Source organism: Empidonax traillii, unplaced genomic scaffold (genome assembly GCF_003031625.1).
Source record: "Empidonax traillii isolate 1590-97213 ecotype Southwest subspecies unplaced genomic scaffold, ASM303162v1 scaffold423:size1405600, whole genome shotgun sequence".
NCBI lineage: Eukaryota > Metazoa > Chordata > Aves > Passeriformes > Tyrannidae > Empidonax > Empidonax traillii.
Window position 1 is genome coordinate 860,958 of NW_020955616.1, and position 18,436 is coordinate 879,393.

The window sequence follows — 18,436 nt, forward strand, 5'->3', positions numbered from 1 at the left end:
AAACAACATGCACATTAACGAAAACCAACCTTCGCAAGAATCCTAAAGTATAAGATTGCTTAGCCAAAAAAACCCAAACAAACCCCAAACAACAAAACAGACCCAAAACAACCACAATGCTACTAATTCAGGTATAAAAATTGGGCAACGGCACCTTAAGATCTAGTGGGTGGGGTGAGAAGGATGGCACAGGGGAAGGGTATCACATAGCAACCAGTAATGCCACCGGACAAATTTACAATAGATATTCCTAAAAGGGAGAAAAGTATATGACCATCACAGCTACTTTAAAATCTATAGTCTGTTTCTGTTCTTGGTAAACAAAAATTCATTACAACAATTATTACTTTTCTATAATTTATTTCAGTTAGGTGAGAGACTTCACATTGCTGTATTCATCTGTGTGTGCCCTCCACAGTCCTACCATTTGAACTAGTCAGTGTGCCTTTTCCGGGGCAAAAATGCACATTGTTTTTCCACGTATACAAATAGCAAACATTGGTTTAACTAAAGCTTTTTGACAATTTATTAACATTATTAGGCTTGAGAAACAAACAAGTTTTATTCAAAATGTAAACATTAGGATAATTTCAAAATGTTAGTGCTCACCAACAGGAAGAACAGTCCTTTTTCTGCTTTTTTTCTTCCATATATTTATTTATAAATAATGCACTGAAAAAAATGTCTTTGTCATTGGATTCACTTGAAGAAGTTCTTAGAGTATTCTTGCACCATTATAAATAAAAGATGGAGATAGCCTCATATTCCAAGTTTTCACTCATTAACATACCATATACTCCACTCAGAATGTTATCTGTTAATGATACAAACAATAATCCTGCTCTGAACTAGCTCATCGTTATCATGATGAAACATCACAGATAGTAATTTCTGAAAATTTTAAGGGGGTGGAAGGGAAAAAACCCACCACATAGAAATCTTGCACAAAATGCATGCTTGTATATAAATACCCAAAGTTGCTGTAGGAACAAGCAGCAAAATATAGCAAGGACAAATGCAAAGTTTTTTCCACGTATGCTACGATTAATCAACACATTAGGGAAGTATCAAAATTTGTATTATTAACATATGGCAACAGTTTATTGTTAAAATACATTGCAATAGTCTCACTGGAAAAGGCTTTTAAGCTGCAGACAGTGCAATTGCATTAAATCTTAATTCTTCTGGGTCACGTTCCATGAATTTCTTGCAAACTTCTATTGCATCCTAGGGAAAAAAAGTACAAATGAAAAAAAAACCAAAATTAAACCCAATATAAATCATATTTATTAAAAAAAAAAAAAAACAAACAACAAAACTGAAATATGAATATACGTTTTATACAAACTATGCTCAAAATGGACCTTTCCATGAAGGTTTACTAAACAGTGACACAAATCTACATAAACTGTATTTCTGAGGTGAGTTACCACTATTCAAGATTATTTTCAGTGCTCATATGGGCAGCCTAAACTAGCAAAAGTTTTATGCAGAACCTTAGAAACAATTTTTGTTTGTTGACTGAATATTACTTTGTGCAACAGATGTGTTGCTTGTCTGACTTTCTAAATGCAACTCTGAAGTTTGCCTTGACTAGTGCTCTGCATTCAGAAATTTTTCCTTTGTTTCAAGATGAATCTAAGCTGTGTGGGGTAACTGAAAGATCTTAAGTAACTCCATCTAGCTTTAGGGTGCAATCTGGAGAACACATGTTATCAGTAAATCAGAAAAAAGCCACATATGAAATAAGGAAAGCTTTATCCAACTTCTCCCCCTGTCCAAACAGAAACTGTATGCAAGCTTTATGGACATTAGTCTATGCTACTCGACTATAAAATTGTTTTGGTTTTTGTTTGTTTTTAGTTTTTCTGGGTTTTTTGTAATGCTAATCCAGTCTGGATACCATAATAGTCAGATCTATGCATTGCTTTCTCTCAACTTCAACTTTGTATCACTCTGTGGGGATGACAGTCATCCTCTGAACAGAGTGTATCCCTTTCCAATTAATTTCTCAGCTGAACAGCTCCTGACAAAAGTAAGCACCAAAAAGAAGCTATGAAACTTGAGAACGATTATTAGCAAGACCCAGAAAAGAAATCAACTTCTGTCTAGTATGATACTTATCAAACTATACCTAAACCAAGGGAAAGAGAATGAAAAATTTTAAGTTTTCAATCTGATAACTTCGTCTTGTGTACTTGAAAGGAGCAGGGGTATATGCAAATCTCAGCACAGAAGACAAGTCAATCTGATTTTCTGTTATAGTCAACCTTTCTGACATTTATGTTACAATACTCTGTCATCCAGAGTACAACATGCGTGTTCCAAAATATCTGTTTTTAGAACTGAGTAAAACTAATTTTGTCTTACCATCCCACTCACTCTATTTCTCATCCAACCATAAATACAGCAAGACTTGTACAGTATTTTCATATATATGTATACTATAAATTTTGTGGAAATACAGCAAGATTTTTTTATATTTTTTTATAAGCCCATTTCAGAAGGTTCTCTATTCCTACCTCTAAAAAGGAATCGTCACTGGTTTCCCCATGGTTTATTGGAAATGGCTTGCGCCCATCTGTTGAAAGACAAAGCAGGATTGAACAACACATTTATAAGATTATAAAAGCTTCATTTTCCCAGTTAAAACTATTTGAACAGATTTTTTTGTACTTCACTTTCAAAAATACTATTTCATTTTTCAAAAAGTAATCACACATGCAGCTAGCTTTTCCCTGATCTCTCCTCCACCGCTGACTGCTTCAATCAGTATCATTACGTACAGTCTGTTACATGAAAAAATAGTCCAAACCATGAAATATTTTTCTAATATTTTATTTGAAGGCTTCAAGGCTGTAAGTTGCTATTGTTTTACTGCTGGTATAGTGCTTCTACTTTTTCAAGTAGAGTAGAAAAATTTCAACTACGCTTGATGGGTTTACTCAGACAGACAGCTGTACATCTGTGGCCTTTGACAGCTGTGATCAGGGACTCCATTAAAGAACAGAGTAACAAACCTACCAGTTTGAAGAGTCTGGCATATCTGAAATGTTTCTCTCATTTAAAATAAATTAGCAAACAAGTCCAGAAGCTCTAAGTATTATGTACTTTCATAGCATTTAAAAAGAGTTATAGTTATTTTTTCTCCCATTTGCAATATAATAATGGTATCATTATCTGCATTTGAAAAATAATTTCATTCATAGAAACATGTTTAAGGTTACTTTCAAAGAGTTAACAGTAGGAAAACATATATCAGGATATCCTCAGTATTTGCTGGACCAAATCCCTTTTGGCTCTGTTCTCCCTGTAAAAGACCTTTCCCTCTCCAAAGATGCCATACTTCCAAACTCCAGACTTTTGGATTTGCACGAGCAGTTTGCATGAGATTGTTCAATATTGTAACAACGATGACTGAAGATACAACAATGCAAAACCCTCAGAAAAGGCCAAGGAAACAGAACTGAATGCCCTGAACTGCTGCAAGTTAAGTTTGATTTATTCTTGGGGCTTTTTACATACATCTTGGCAGAACATCATTTTAATTTCATGTGCCTATAAATAACCTGTTTTCTATGGCAAAAACATCACAAGCATTTAGCATCCATGTGCTTCCTTAGCATTTTCTGCCTTCCAAAGCCCACATGCTGCCCACAGTGACTGAAGCCAGTGAATCAATTGAAAAACCTTCTCCCATTTTCCTACTTTTCAGTTTGTTTTTTTTGCTTCCTTCCGCCAGTACAGAAAGAAGTTATTTTAAGAACAACAAAATAGTACTACTGGCATTCCACTGTACAGCAGAGCTAAATGCCTCTTCTTTTTCTATTTTTTTTTTTAATTTTAAGAAAAAAAATTCAAATGGATTTTATCTTGCATCATACCTACAGAAAATAGCTGAACATGGTCATCAAAGTATGTAGTTTGCATTTCAAGCAGAGTAAATTAATAGGCAATGAAAACATATTATGGAAATAGCACACCACTAAAAGAAGAGCAAGCCATTCACCATGCCTTGAAATTTTGTCATAACACATTTATATTGCATCCTACAGTACGTACCTTTTTGATTTAGTTCACTGACAGACACATAGCATCATAAAATACAGAACTGTGTCCCTATGGTTCATAACTTATCCCTTAGATCAACTTAATATTAACACAAGCACTTCTTATATACTGCTTATGCCCCTGCCTGTGATTAGTTACCACCTGTTAAGGGCATTGCTTAATTATGTGTTGATTTTCAAATGATGAAAATGTTATCATCATAAAATACTGCAAAATTATGATAGGAAAGACCAGCAACTTGCAGTTTTTAAATGCTGATCTACTTGCTGGTTTTCTGAAGAGCCAGTAGCAAAACCTAGTTGCCCAGCAACATATTTAAAATTGGAGTCACTAGAGAATATCAGAGCAGAACTGAAGTGCTACACAATCTGAAGAAGGGGGGAAAAGAGCTGTAATTCAGAAAATAAAGACTACGGTTCTACAGTGAACTGTCTAATGACCACAAAAAAGTAGAGGAAACAAATGACCAGCCTATTAAAAATTAGTTGCAGAATATTAATATCTATTATTATTTACACTTGCAGTTTAAACTGTATCATGCTACTTAATAGTACAGCTAACACTTCTAAAGCAGCATACAGTTAATTTAATACAAACAATGCAGAGACATAAATATAACTAGTTTCCTATGAAACTTTGGGTGTTCTTCAGTTCTTTCTTGCTTCTTGTCCTTATAAATCACAACAGAAGTTTTAAGGCAGTCTAGTATTGTGCACCAGTTTATCTTAATAGGAGGGAGTTGAGGGAAAGAGAACCAAAAAAAAAAAAAAAAAAAAAGGGGAAGAAGGCTACAATTGTTTGACAGAAACCCCCAGACCCTAACATGCAGCTGAAAAGAACCTAAGTCCTATATAACATCAGGAAATCTCTCTTAAACTTTGACAGTTAACAGCATCACTACTTGCATTTGTTTCAAACAAATGGAGAGAGTGGATAAAAATGTGTTCTTACCCAATTCATAGAGATGACCACCTACATTAACTAATGCAATAAAGTGAAGATCTACTTTTTCATCTATACTTGGTGCCTGCAAGACAAGACAAAAAGAAATTGTGTTCACTAAAACTCTTATCACAATATAGTTAATGAGCACATATCATCATAATATGCAAAACACTTGGACGAGAGAAATCACAAGTGAGTCTGGATCTATACAGAATGGCAGAAGTCACAGTGCAGATCATTTTGCAATATGAAGAACCTGTCTGCAATGCACAGACCAGTAAGAATACACGCAGTAAAGTATCTGGAAGTATTTCCAATTATACCTCTACACAAAAACCCTATTTTTCATTACTGAATTAAAAGTAGAATCTGCTCAAATACATTAACATCCAAACCAGATACCCATATAAATAGCAATTCCTTCACCAACCCATCTCCCACAATAAAGTGATGTAGGGCTCAACTCTGAAACCTGTAACATTTTAGTACTGAAAATATTCACTTGGTCAAAATATTTTTTTCCTCCTAAGCCAAGCAGAGTTGAGTTAACCTGTTCCCTCTCCACAGGCATTCAAAAGAAACAGCTTACACATCTTAGGTGGGCGAGGAAAGAAAACAACCAGAGGAGCCTAGACTGAATTTTCAAAGAGGCATCATAGTAATTGTACCCAGAATGGACTGAAGTGCAGTGACAGCACGAAGTGGCATAACATAAAAAATGGTTACAGTTGGTAAAGATCTATCTAACCCAGCACTGCTCTGCCAACTACAGCAAGCAAAAGTTTTTTCAGAAGAACACTGGGCATGCACAGCACCTAGTGCTCCACCAACACACATTCCCAGCGTCCACTGAGCAGTAGTTTTCGAACTTCTGAGCCAAAAGGAGCATCACCACAGTTGTGTTCAACAGCAATTGATGGTGTTAATTCCTCATCGTTCTGTCCAGTCTGCATCTGAACTTCAATCCACAATTTTAAGTGATACTATTTTGAGCGAATGGGAAAAAGCACCTCAGGTTTTCTTCATTATCAAGAATGTGACTCGTGTGAAAATATGTTTCATGCCATTTTCTTTCATCCTGTAATTACTGCTAGCCTTAAAAGATCCCAAAAGTGTAAAAATTTGCCAGAAACAAATTAGAATGTAAAATGTGTTGTAGAATCTTATAGTCACATAATCTTTTCAACACAGGGCTAAAGGTTCCTTTTTCCTGAGGTCATGAGAAAAGACTTAAAAAGATGACATAAACTGAAGAAGTTTAGCAAACAACCAAAAAAATACAGCAAAGGACAAGAAGCCACCATTAGTCCTTTAATATATCAAGAAGGGCAAAGAACACAACATTACAGAGGAGCTACCATCAGTTTGCAGAAATTCTATATAGCAAGCTCTAAATGAGAGAAAAATAAAAATAAAAACCCACCCAATCTCCCCTCACTCTCATTTGAGATTTACCTCCGTGACCAGCTAAAGCGTGAAAGGCCCAAATACCCTGTTTCATCACTGCTTCATAGAGCCTAAAATGGAGAAAGAACATTCCAGCCACTGAAGATGAAGCAGCTATCAAAAGGGACAAGAGGACCTTCCCACCAGAACTCAAAGCAGCCTAAGCGAAATGGCCTTTGATAATTTTGTTTTACAGAAGGCCAAATAGAGCCAGGGCTTAGGAAAAACAAGAACTTGCATACCCCAGTTGCAAACCTCAAAGGACCACAGGTTTTCTAACTTCCTGAAAACCACACAAGACAGTTGCTAACAACCAATGGAATCTTGTTGTTACTCCCACTGATCAACCAGCTTTTTACAGACATCTAAACTGTAGTGTGACAAAAATGTGCACGCAGGCAAAGCTGAGCATCTTTGTAAAATCCCACATTGTCAACTAATTCCCTCTTCACACATGTTCACTTATCAATTAAACCTACCAATTCAGAAATCTAGGCTTAAGGAATTTCAGGGTTAGGGGAAGACCACACCAGTTAGTCTCACTTTAGGAAGGAAATGGCTTTGCATTTAAAAGCTGAACATACTCTACCTGGGCTCAAAGTGACATGAAGTAGAAGAGCACAAAGTATCACTATTTCAAAGGATTTTGACAGGTTAGCATTTGATTTTGATCATAGTTAGGACAAGATATAGTTGCCCCTTTGACCATTTTGAGGGTAGGTTCTCTGTCAAATTTTAATAAACATCCTTTCTACAGAGAGACACAATTGGCATGCTTGGAATGTGGAGCCTGTATACAGAAAGAAGACAGATAGGGAAGCCATCAAAAAAAGCGTGATTAACTTTTCACAGAGTTTAGAGACAAACTCCTATAGAATCCTGCTGAGTTTTTGTACATGACTAATCTAAATAACATGCTTTCATTGTGCTACTGACACAACCCGTGAGAAATGTTGTGGTTTTACATTTTTAATTCCCCAGCCTGAGAGAATGAAAGTACCATGCCATTATTAAAGTTTCTACCATATGTTCTAATGTAGGCATTCTCCTTCTCTTGTGATTTCTTTTCATCTAGTCTAGATAGTAGTAAAGTAGATCTTTTACATTTCTTGAAAAATTATTTCAGTACTTTTAACACAGAATTATTTGCATAATCATAAGCATAGTGGGTCTGAACAGTCATGATGACCTAAAACTTTATATTATAAAAATATGTTGCTTGTAACTTAGACAAACGAGTAACTGGACTAAACTTTCCTAATGTGATGAATCTGATTCAAAATCCCCCCACCTCTCCCCTCCTTAGAGAAAAAACCCTAAACATATGTGTGCATGAGCACACAAACATCCCCCCCACCCCCCAAAAAGAAGCCTAGTCAGACCAATTTTTATTTCACTGGGAAGCTCTGGAAATCCTAACACTTGAACCAGTAGATTTTAAATTTCAAAGGAATGGAAAAAAGAGGGAATGGTGGCTCCAGGGAGATGTCTTTTGTGGTCTCCTTGAAAAGCTACACCTTTGGCCAAGTTTTCAAGTTCCTAATAAAAACTGTCTGTGTGAATGCTTAAGAGAACAAGAGAACATATCTTTAAGAAGTTTGCCTGCACGTTCATCCCTACATAGTATTTTTCAGAACAGTGAGGATTTTCTCTTGACTACTCTTCTGGTCAAAGACCTCAGTGACACAAACATCAGTCAAGTGTTGCAATGACCTGTTCCTCTAGATTTTTTCACTTAGAAGTCCACTTAGTGTGCAAAAGGATTGAAGGACTACATCTAGGTATAAACCACAAGGAAAGAGAAAGACACAGGAGTCTAAATAAGATGATTGTCTAATCAGGATTTGGAACTAACCTGGGGGATTCAAGATCATTTTTCAAGCCTTCTGAAGTGCCGTAGCACACAGTGAAGAAAATCTGTATTTTTTTTTTCCCATCCAGAAAAGATAGAAGGAGGACAAATACCAGCATCTTGGATAGCTTACAGAAACTTATGTTATGGTTGCAACCTTAATATAAGAAATAAGTGTTGGTAGTATGGGTTAGTAGACATCACTTTTCCAATTTACTTCTTCAAAAGAAAATCCACCCTGAAAAATAAAGACCAGAAGACCTGAAACTGATTTAAAGAAGAAAAATACAGAAAGTTAAGCACTCAAAGTGATAGTTCTGAGAACATAATCTCAACTGTAATTTTTATTCAAGTAACTGAGGTAATGTTCAATGACAATATTGGAGCATATCTTCTTGAATACTGAGTCTCACATACAAAAGTGACAGCCAAGGCTGTTGTGCCCTCTAATTTTGAATACCACATTAAAAGCACTTAAATGACCGAGTCTCAGTTTTTCAGAGGATTTGACTGCTTTCTCTGCTAAGCTATACATTCAAATTGAATAATAAACAATTGCTGACTGCTGTGAGAAGTCAATTTTAATTGACTTGTCTCAGGTCAATACTCGTTAGTTGATGCTGTTGAAACAGAACATCTACATTCCTTCCTCTCCTCTTCACTAGCAGTTTCAAATCAGTAATTACAATGGCACTTTCTGAAGTTTTAACTATATTTCCTACTCCTTCTTGTACTGAGAAATTCCTTTAATTTTACCTTTCACTACTCCATGAAACTCTCCTCATGAACTAAAGCAGTCTTCTTTCCAGTTGTTGCATTAAACTTCAGAAACTCAATTATACACCCCATCACTGTTTGTTTAACCATATCAACCTGTCTAATCAAGTATAATTCCTCAAGTTTATCTTGCTAATGCACTTTGACCATTAACCCAATCCAAAAGACAATATTCAATTTTCATACATTTGAAATCCATTGATCTTCAAATGTTGCTAAGTTAAAACAAAACTGTTCATAAAATTTGATGTATAACCGGTTTCTTTTCCCTAAAGCTGCGTTTCTGGGACAAACTCACAATTGGGAAAAAGAAATTGTCTTCCTCTCAGGGATGTACTGAACAAACCTCACCACATCCTGCTTAAAATTTATTTATGAAAGACCACATTATAAAAGCAGATTCAATGGTACATGACAGATTTCAGGCTTTTTCCAACTAAATCTTTTATTTTTACTATTTCCTTACACTTGCTTTGTAGAAAAAGATACAAAGAAAGAAGCCTCACAAACCAGTTTAGTAGAATGCTTTGCAATATAAGTAGTGACTGGGAAAGGAAAAAACAACCATTTGTGTTAAGAAAATGGCATCAGGAGTCTGCTGGGTTCTGGAAGAAGAGCACTAAATACTGATAAGGAAAAGACAATTTTGCAGAATCTTGAGGAATAAAAAATTTCAGACACATCCAACTGAAAAATCATGACAAAAGTAACTGCAGACTGAGAAGAAAAACCTTGGGAATTTAAATATACAAATTCACTCACAAGGAGTTACAAGAAGGCAAAGAAAAACATATCCAAAAATGAAGTTTACACAACGTATGGTTTAGATTCAATAAATTCTGAAGTAAAGGGGAAAAAGTGATGCAATCGCTATTGGGTAGATTAGGCATCTGTATTTTCCATTTTGCAGCATGGAACATGCTTGGGCAAATATATTGTGTAGGACTGCGGAAGGAATTGAATCTTGGTTGAAGTATTGCAATTAAAACAAAGACCACTGGAATGATGATCACAAGTTTTAGCAAGATTATTTCTGGCTCATTCTTACAAAACAGTGACACCTCTATTCATGCTCAGTATACCGCAGTGAGTTTATGGTACTGAAAAGCTCTGGAGTTTCACAGTTGAACATGCACAGCTCAAAGTATCCCATGCCCAGAATAATGAAAAAGAATTCCTGTGAGAAAGCTGCTGAGGGACTGTCTTGAGTGCTGGCACAAAAATGGAAAAGAAGTTCCTTTGCCAAGCACTGCCTTAGTATTTTTCTGGTCTGCTGCCATGGTAGACAAGCTCTCTCGAGCTTATTACTACCTCTGTGTCCCCAACCACAGCTAGAATACTCAAGTGTCAGGTGAGGTATAATTCCAAGCTATTGGATCAGTAGCATCTGATTTTGAATGGGAGGACATCAAGCAAGAAAGTGAAAGTCATAGATCAGTTCTATGAAGGATCAGAGTATCTGGATACAGAATACTTACAGAAACACATTTTAGATTCATAAGAAAGTATTCAGCAGTATGCTGCTCTAAATAGGTACTTCCTGTTTTTTTTTCTTTAAAGAACAGAAACTTCAGTCTGATTTAGAAAGTAAATGGGAAAAAACAACAAGCAGGTTTTCAAATTTGAAAACTGTATAAAAGATTCACAGAATTAGGAAATTAGCTTGACATTTAAAAGGCAGCAAAATGAAAGGCAAGCAAAGACACTAAAAGAACAGATAAGCTAGAAGAACAAGAGAAAATTGCAAGGAGTGAGGAAAACTCAGCATTACTAATGAAGCAGGTTGTTACTTTAGCTTAAAAATTTGCCACTTCTACTGCAATTTATCAGATTTGTATAGAACATTTTAGGACAGTATTTTTGATTTTTTTTTCCCTTCTATTACATGTTCTTAATTCATCTGGACACCTACTCTAAAAAGGCGTATTGGGTCTGGCTGAGATGGAGTTAATTTTCCCCACAGCAGCCCTCACAGTGCTGTGCTCTACATCGGTAGCTGGAAGAGTGTTGGTAACACACCAGTGCTTTGGGTACTGCTGAGCAGTGCTGGCACAGCATCAGCACTGTCTCTCTGACACTCCATCTGGGGGTGGGCAAGATCTTGGGAGGGGTCATAGCCAGGACAGCTGACCAAAGGGATATTCCATGCTCTCTGACATCTGCTCAGCAATAAAAGCTAACAGAAAGGAGGAGGAAAAGGGGGGGTGGGCATTCGTTTTTACGATATTTGTCTTCCTGACCAACCACTATGCATACTTCGCAGGAAGCGGCTGGACATTGCCTGCTGATGGGAAGTAGAGAATAAACCTTTTGTTTTCCTTTGCTTTCATGTGAAGCTTTTGCTTTATTAAACTGACTTTATCTTGACATGAATTTTTTTTCCATCTTATTTTCTCTCAGCCCTGGCCTGCTGGGAAGGGGAGTGATAAAGCAGCTTGGTGGGCACCTGTGTCCAAGGTCAACTACCACCGAAGTCAAGGAAAGTTTTCAAGTAGGGAAAGTGCTTTTATTTAAGGAGCATAAATAGAGTCACCCAGCATCAAGACTTTCACTCTAAATTTTGAAACAATCTACTGCCTGTCCGTCAATGTTTTACTAGTAGAAATGTACTTAGAACTACGAGAAAGTTCAACTCTATTTTAAACACAATATACAGCATGTTTTCTCCTCTCCCCCTTTAAGAGTACGGATTTCTTGATAAAAGCAATATTAGAATGCCTATATATTTCTCACAGATTGGTCTCATACAATGCTGAGACCAATTCAGCCTCTTTGTACCTCTAGCGGAATGATCAGAGCTGCACTAATAATATTTGTTGACAGGACAATAAATACTACCTTGTCATTCAAATTTTATCAAGCCTCCTGAGGCAGCTTTATTGCCAAAAATGCTGTCTGGTTTCTTGCATATTAAACTAATTTACATCTAAGTTGTGCATTCTTAAATTTTCTTGGAAAGGCATATACAAAAGTGTAAAGGTTATACAAAAGGTTATACAAAAGTGTAAAGATGAGAGCAATTTAGTTACCAACACACATCAAACTATGTGGTATTCAGTGATAAATCTTTACATACAGGCCTTACAATTTTAATCTGTCAGATGAAGACAGGATCTCAGGGGAGTTAAGTAATATTATAAAACTTTTTAGTGGTAAGCTTCTGTTTTGCCAAATACAGTTGTATTGAAGGCTACTTACTTTATAATTTTTAAAAAACATTTTTAAAGCAAATGTTCATTGCTAATGGATGAGGAATTGATTTAGACATTTTCTTTAGTAATTAAAACCCTCTACTTGTTCTTTGCTATAATCATGACAGGTTACACTGTGATGTCCATCTTTAGATAAGTCACCATTTATTTACTGTTGAAGTAAACTCATGGTCAATTAATGCTTTCGTTCTAGGCAGGCACACTCAAGCCCAAGTCTTTCTCAAAAAGTCTTTTGTTAACAACAAGCTTATAAAAGTCAAATTCATACACGAATTCAGTTTCAAATTACAGAAATATGTCATAGAATTTTCCACGCTTTGCAAAACAAGAAAATCCCCAGGATAAAAGTCAGATGTTTGTCAATGTCAATGAAATAAATATTAAATGGGGGAGGAAGAAGCGTGAGTTGGGGAGAAATTAACTCTGTGTTTAACTCCACGCCTCCTCAAGTCCCAAGGTATTTAACTAGCTCCAAATGATAACATCAAGAATGTTCCATACTTCTGAATACTACAAGAGAGCTTGATACTTAATAATAGTAGTTATTATTTGCATGAAGAGAGTCTGGGAAAAGGTCTCATCTTAGGATATATATCAGGATAAAAATATAAAATCTATAAAGAAATGGCATAGTAGTGAAACATTAAGGATTTCCACATGTGGAAAGACAGATCTAAATGAAAAAGAAAATAATTTGGACCACAGCCAGAATAGTTATTTCACCTCAGTAAAAGACCCATACACCTCAATGAAGAATTTCTAGTAACACAGGTGAAATGTGATCATTATCAAAGAATGATAAAAACGAAATCAATGTCCCAATTTTGTATTTAAGACCATTCACTTCTACATATCAAGTTTCTTTTTATACATGTGTGCACTGAAAGTGTGATCACTCCTTAAAAGCAGGATGAAATATGACTAAATGACTCTGTCAGTTCAGTGTTTCTGCTGGTGGCCATAGGACCGTTTAGAAATATTGGTTATTCTGTGCATATAATTTTTTTCCCGATTTTCAAGATAGGTTTGTGGTCTGCGAGCAAAGAAGGAAAAAAGTATAAGCATTTGATGACAAGCTTTTCTGATTAGAATGTCTTCATCTTAAACCAGAATGTATGCCTACAAACTTGATAAAGAAACAGATGCCAACTGAGAAAGTAACCAGCCCCTTGGGATTACAGTAAACATTTTATCTTTACTGAAATACCCAGGGACCATTAAGCAAGACTTAATGAATGAAAAGGAGACTAGGTTTAGGATAAGAGAACTTCAACCAGGTCTCAAACACAGAAGAATTAATATCATGTGACAAAGAATTAGAAGCCCCTTGGTTTAGCACATCCAGATGAAAGGCCGTGAAGATGAGGTGAAAAGAAGAGGCTGGATGTGGAGCCTATGGCAAAAAAAAAAAAAAAAGAAAAAGCCACTATATGAAAGGCAAACTTCCTCAATGCTTTGAAAATGATTTGGCATGTGTATTGAATCAAAAATACCTGGACAGCAAAGCATGAAATGATGTACCTTTGCTGTCTGACATGGGGAAAATAGAAAAAAAAAAAAAAACAGGAAGAAAGAAATCCTAAGAATGATTGAGAAAAGACCCCAACAAAAAATGATGCCTTGAAGACTGAAGTTACACGGCAGAAGTCCAGTCGTGTCAGAGTAAGAAAAGACTGAAGATGGACTACACTTACAACAGAATGAAGCCCAACAGATGGAAGGCGTATCAAGGGCCGCCAACGACGAAGACGGATTGACGGACTGGTAGCCTTTGCAGGACCTACATGATTACGTTTGGCCCAGGAGAGGGATGCAGAGTGACACAATGGAGAAGCCTTCGTTCTGCTGTGGCTAACCTGAGGCTGCGATGAGGATGGTGGTGAAGACAGCGAGGACGATGACGACTACATAAACATTAAAAAAGAACATACTTAGCCCACTTAAACTTGAAGTAACATCCCTAAAAAGGCAACTGCAAAAATGTCCGCTATTTAGCATACTGTCCTTTAGCTGCTCAAATAATCAAGAGTGCGTTGAATTTGAACGAGAAGACAAAGGAACACTGAGAATAAGCAAAGACATCGTCCAAATATCAAGTTTATAATCAGATAAGCTAGAGGTTATTCACACCCAGGGAACTTCATAATATGAACACAAGTTAACTGACTCATTCAAGAGACAGACTGTTGGAAAGTGAGGAGGGAAGGGATTTAAGGATCATCTAATGGAAGGAACAGTTGAAAACAGAGAATGAATCAGTTTTGTCTACATCTACAAAAGCTGTGAGCAACACAAAGAACCAAAGTTCTTTGGTAATTTGGGAAAACCAGGTTGTGATACTCTGGGATCTAAAATGAATCAAATAACTATTGTAACAGAGCCCAGAGTTTCTTTACTGTTCTACCTCTAACATAAAAGAAAAGCAAAGGAAAAGGGAAGCTTACCGTGGTGAGGTATGCAACTTCCTAAGTTTTTCACCTATTCTTCTAAAATAGCAGGCCAGTGGCAGTACTGCCATTAACACTCAGGATCCCTTTAGTATCCGTGGAAGCAGTAGGACTATGTTAAACCATTCAAATTGTTACTATTAGAAGAAAGACCACAGAAGTATTAAAAATGACTCTCAGCTCCGACTGACAAAGTTATAGTAAATATATTAAGACCAGAAAGGACCATTGTGATGATTTAGTTTTGATCTTCTGTCCCACACAGGCCACAGGACCAAACAAGTTCAAGTTTTGTTTGAATCAGATATACTCACAAAACAAAAACAAACATTCAAGCTTAACAATTTTATTACTACTGAAAAAGAAAAACAGATTAAAATATTCCATCAATCCTGTTTATAGCTACAGAGACAGTAAGTAACATATTCACACATTTTACTAAATACATTTGTGCTAAATGTAGAAAGGCAACCTTTCTAGTCCTTCTTAGCGATCACGTGAACATGGAAAAATGGATTACATTAGTTCTTCTGGCCACAATGTCAAACCAGGAGCTCACCTTTAGCATGTCATCATCCACTATTGCTTTCCCAATGTCATCTTTAGCCTTTCAGAGAACCCCTCACCTTCTGTCAAGGAATAAAGTTTATCTTTTGTGTTAATTACACAGCTTTTATTTGGCCTCAGAAGAATACCATTTTGTTTGAAGCTAATCTAAAGGGCAATCCAGATTTTCCTGCTTTGATGTCTGGTGCTCTACTATATTTAGATCTTTTTACACTGCCTGTAGGTTTTTGGGTGTGTTTTAATCATAGAATGTTAGGATGGTTTGGGTTGGAAAGGACCTTAAAGATCATCTAGTTCCAACTCTCCTGCTGTGGTCAGGGACACCTTTCACTAGACCAGGTTTGCTCATCTAACCTAGACTTGAACACTTCCAGGGACCAATCATCCACAAACTTCTCTGAGTAACCTATTCCAGTGCCTCATCACCCTCAAAGTAAAGAACTGATTCCTAATATCTAATCTAAACCTACTGTCTTTCATGTTGAAGCCATTCCCCCTTGTCCTGTCACTACATCTCTTGTAAATAGTCTCTCCCCAGCTTTCTTGTAGACTCCCTTCAGGTACTTGGAAGGCTGCAATTAGGTCAGCCTGTTATTGTCTTCCACACTGTTTAACAGTACAGATGTACAGTACAGATGTTGGCACCAATCCCTGCAGAGACCTGCTAGCAAACGTACTCATTGGTGATACCTGACTTTTCTGCACTGAGACCTGCCAGCTGCTTGCGCATCCATTAAAGTTATGCAGGCAGCATAGAAACTGCAGCTCCTTGAGGTATATCCCAAATTATGCATTCAGTGGAATGATTCTAGTAGGGGCTGTGAAAACTGAGCATTAAGACAGCTTCTCCAAAAAACAAAATATGTTCACTCATTAATCAATGCAGAAGTGCCAGTCAAAACCATTTACTTTCTTTGTATTATTTATTATTTTTGAAGCAAATAATGTTATGTTTTTGTTGTTGTTTTTTTTTTTTCTTTTTCCTATCAAGAATGGGACAATGAATTGGTTTTTTCTGCTCCCACATTGCTGACCTTAAAGAACGAAGACAGGGTTAGGAATTCTTCATGAAGAGCAAGCATCAAGTACAGTAGAAACTGTGGAGCTCAAAGATAAACATGGAGTGTTACCAAGTCTCATAACCTGTCCAGAGAACAGTTTTCCACAGGTTTGTCACAGTTTGGTTTTTTTAATTTTAAGCATTCTGATCCACCCCTACATATCAGCAGCTCCTCATAAAAGAAGACAAAACCAGAAAACTTCCAAGCCAAAAATGCAATTACATGAATCAAGAGGAATTTAGCAATGACAGTACTTTTATACTTCTTCTACAAGAGAAGCTTACAAGAGCTTAATGGCTATTACAATTTATCTCTACTACTGATTTTTTTTTCCATGTTCTTTCTTGAAGAACTGATGTAAAATGAGACATTTTACATCAGATGGCTTTAAAAACAATTTATTCTCAGCTAGCCTAAGGAAATTCCGAAAGATTAGTAATAAAACTGCTTCTAGAAGTCCTCACAGCCCACAGACCTCCCTATGGAGGGAGTGACCTGTAAGATTAGAACCTGCTGTGGGGCAGAAATTTAAGAGCTTTGCTGACTAGACAGTTCATGATAAAAGGCAAGACACCACAGTATATTTTACAATTTTCTAAGCTGTTGACAGCTTACAAACAGAGAAGATTGTTAAGTCTTCCAAGAATCTGCAGTATAGTACCTGTTTACTGGGAAAGAGTTAAAATGAAACCAAAAAACCTTGATAAGAGTATGAACTTACTCTGGTTTTGATACATTCCATTGAATGGAAGCTGTTAGTTGTATACTTTTGCTCCAAAAAAAATTCTAACTTTTAACACTCCTGTGTAATTACTATAAAACCATTTATAAGTCTTTGACCAATACCAAATTTAAGACTTGTTTAAAAGTACAGGGATGACGAGAATATTGAAAAACTTTTTTATAAACTCTTTTTTTTAAACTTTTATTACCCCTTCTACCACAATTCTACAATTTTACCATTCTTATTGATGGCACTTATTTATTTTCTGGCCAATATTGCCAAAGTAACATGAATATATTAAAAATGCCCTTTGCTTGAATGTAACGAGACCAAAAAGGACTGCTGGTTTTCAAAACTGAATTTATAGCATAGAATGAAGTTCAAGGCAACTAATATTTTAATATTTCTAGTCAGTATTTCTCCTAATTTTGAATTCCATTCATTGAATCTTTTTGTCCTTTACTTCCTGTGAGTCCTCTAGGGAGATCAACTAAGAAAAAGAGAAATTTTCTCTCCATTTAAAATATACTTCTGCATTTCTAAGAGTAAAATTTTCAGAAATATAGGTATATAGGAATTCTGGAAATGCAAAGTTAATACTGGACTATGGTTAATTAACAAGAGAGCAATAGCCAGAAAATTCTATGCATTGCTTTAATAATAAGCACAAATTATACTATGTTAACTGAATTTTATATTTTAATATTCAACTGAAATCTTAAAAAAAATTAAATTAGAATTACATGTCGGTATTACTATGAAATTAATGTTAAATATACATCTTCAAATAAAGGATCCATTTACAATTTAAATATGAAAGACAAATCATAACTTGAGACTCTATTCAAACAAGACTTATTAACAGCTAGAAACTGCAGAGAAGAGAGAATCAGTCTAACTTCACACGATGAAAAGATCACAGAAACATATTCTTGTGCTGAAAATTATAACAGGTAAAATATCTGAAGTGGTAAAACAAAAGCCCTGAAATAGAACTGAATGTTACTGTCATATAAACCAGTAAGTACATTAAGTTTATTGTTTGTAATGCAAACAACACATTATAAAGAAGTTAAAAGCTTCATGGAGTAGGTCCAAAAAAATGTTCACGCAATTACCATCTGCCCCAACCCAAAACTCATTCCTATATATGACCAGTTATTAAATCCTAGAGCCACATAAATCTGAAAGGAATCACGGATGAAGTTTGTCAGGCACTGAGAGCTGTGCTTTTGCACATACCTAAAAGTGCAGAAGTTTGACAGTGCTGAGAAGTTCACGACTTGGCTCACACCCAAACCTGTCAGGTTTTAGAAACAGGGATTTGTGTGCTC

General features: G+C 36.0%; 1 protein-coding gene across 2 annotated transcripts in view; it reads right to left on the reverse strand.

Annotated features, from left to right (window-relative positions):
• Positions 1-343: 343 nt before the first annotated feature.
• Positions 344-18,436, reverse strand: part of UCHL3 (ubiquitin C-terminal hydrolase L3) — a 43,558-nt gene continuing 25,465 nt past the window's right edge. For both annotated transcript variants that reach the window (XM_027894274.1, XM_027894275.1), the window contains 3 exons: positions 5,023-5,098; positions 2,523-2,581; positions 344-1,227 (listed from right to left, as the gene is read on the reverse strand). In XM_027894274.1, coding sequence (XP_027750075.1) covers positions 1,144-1,227; positions 2,523-2,581; positions 5,023-5,098 — 219 coding nt within the window. In that variant the 3' untranslated portion in view covers positions 344-1,143. The remainder of the gene's footprint in view (positions 1,228-2,522; positions 2,582-5,022; positions 5,099-18,436) is intronic.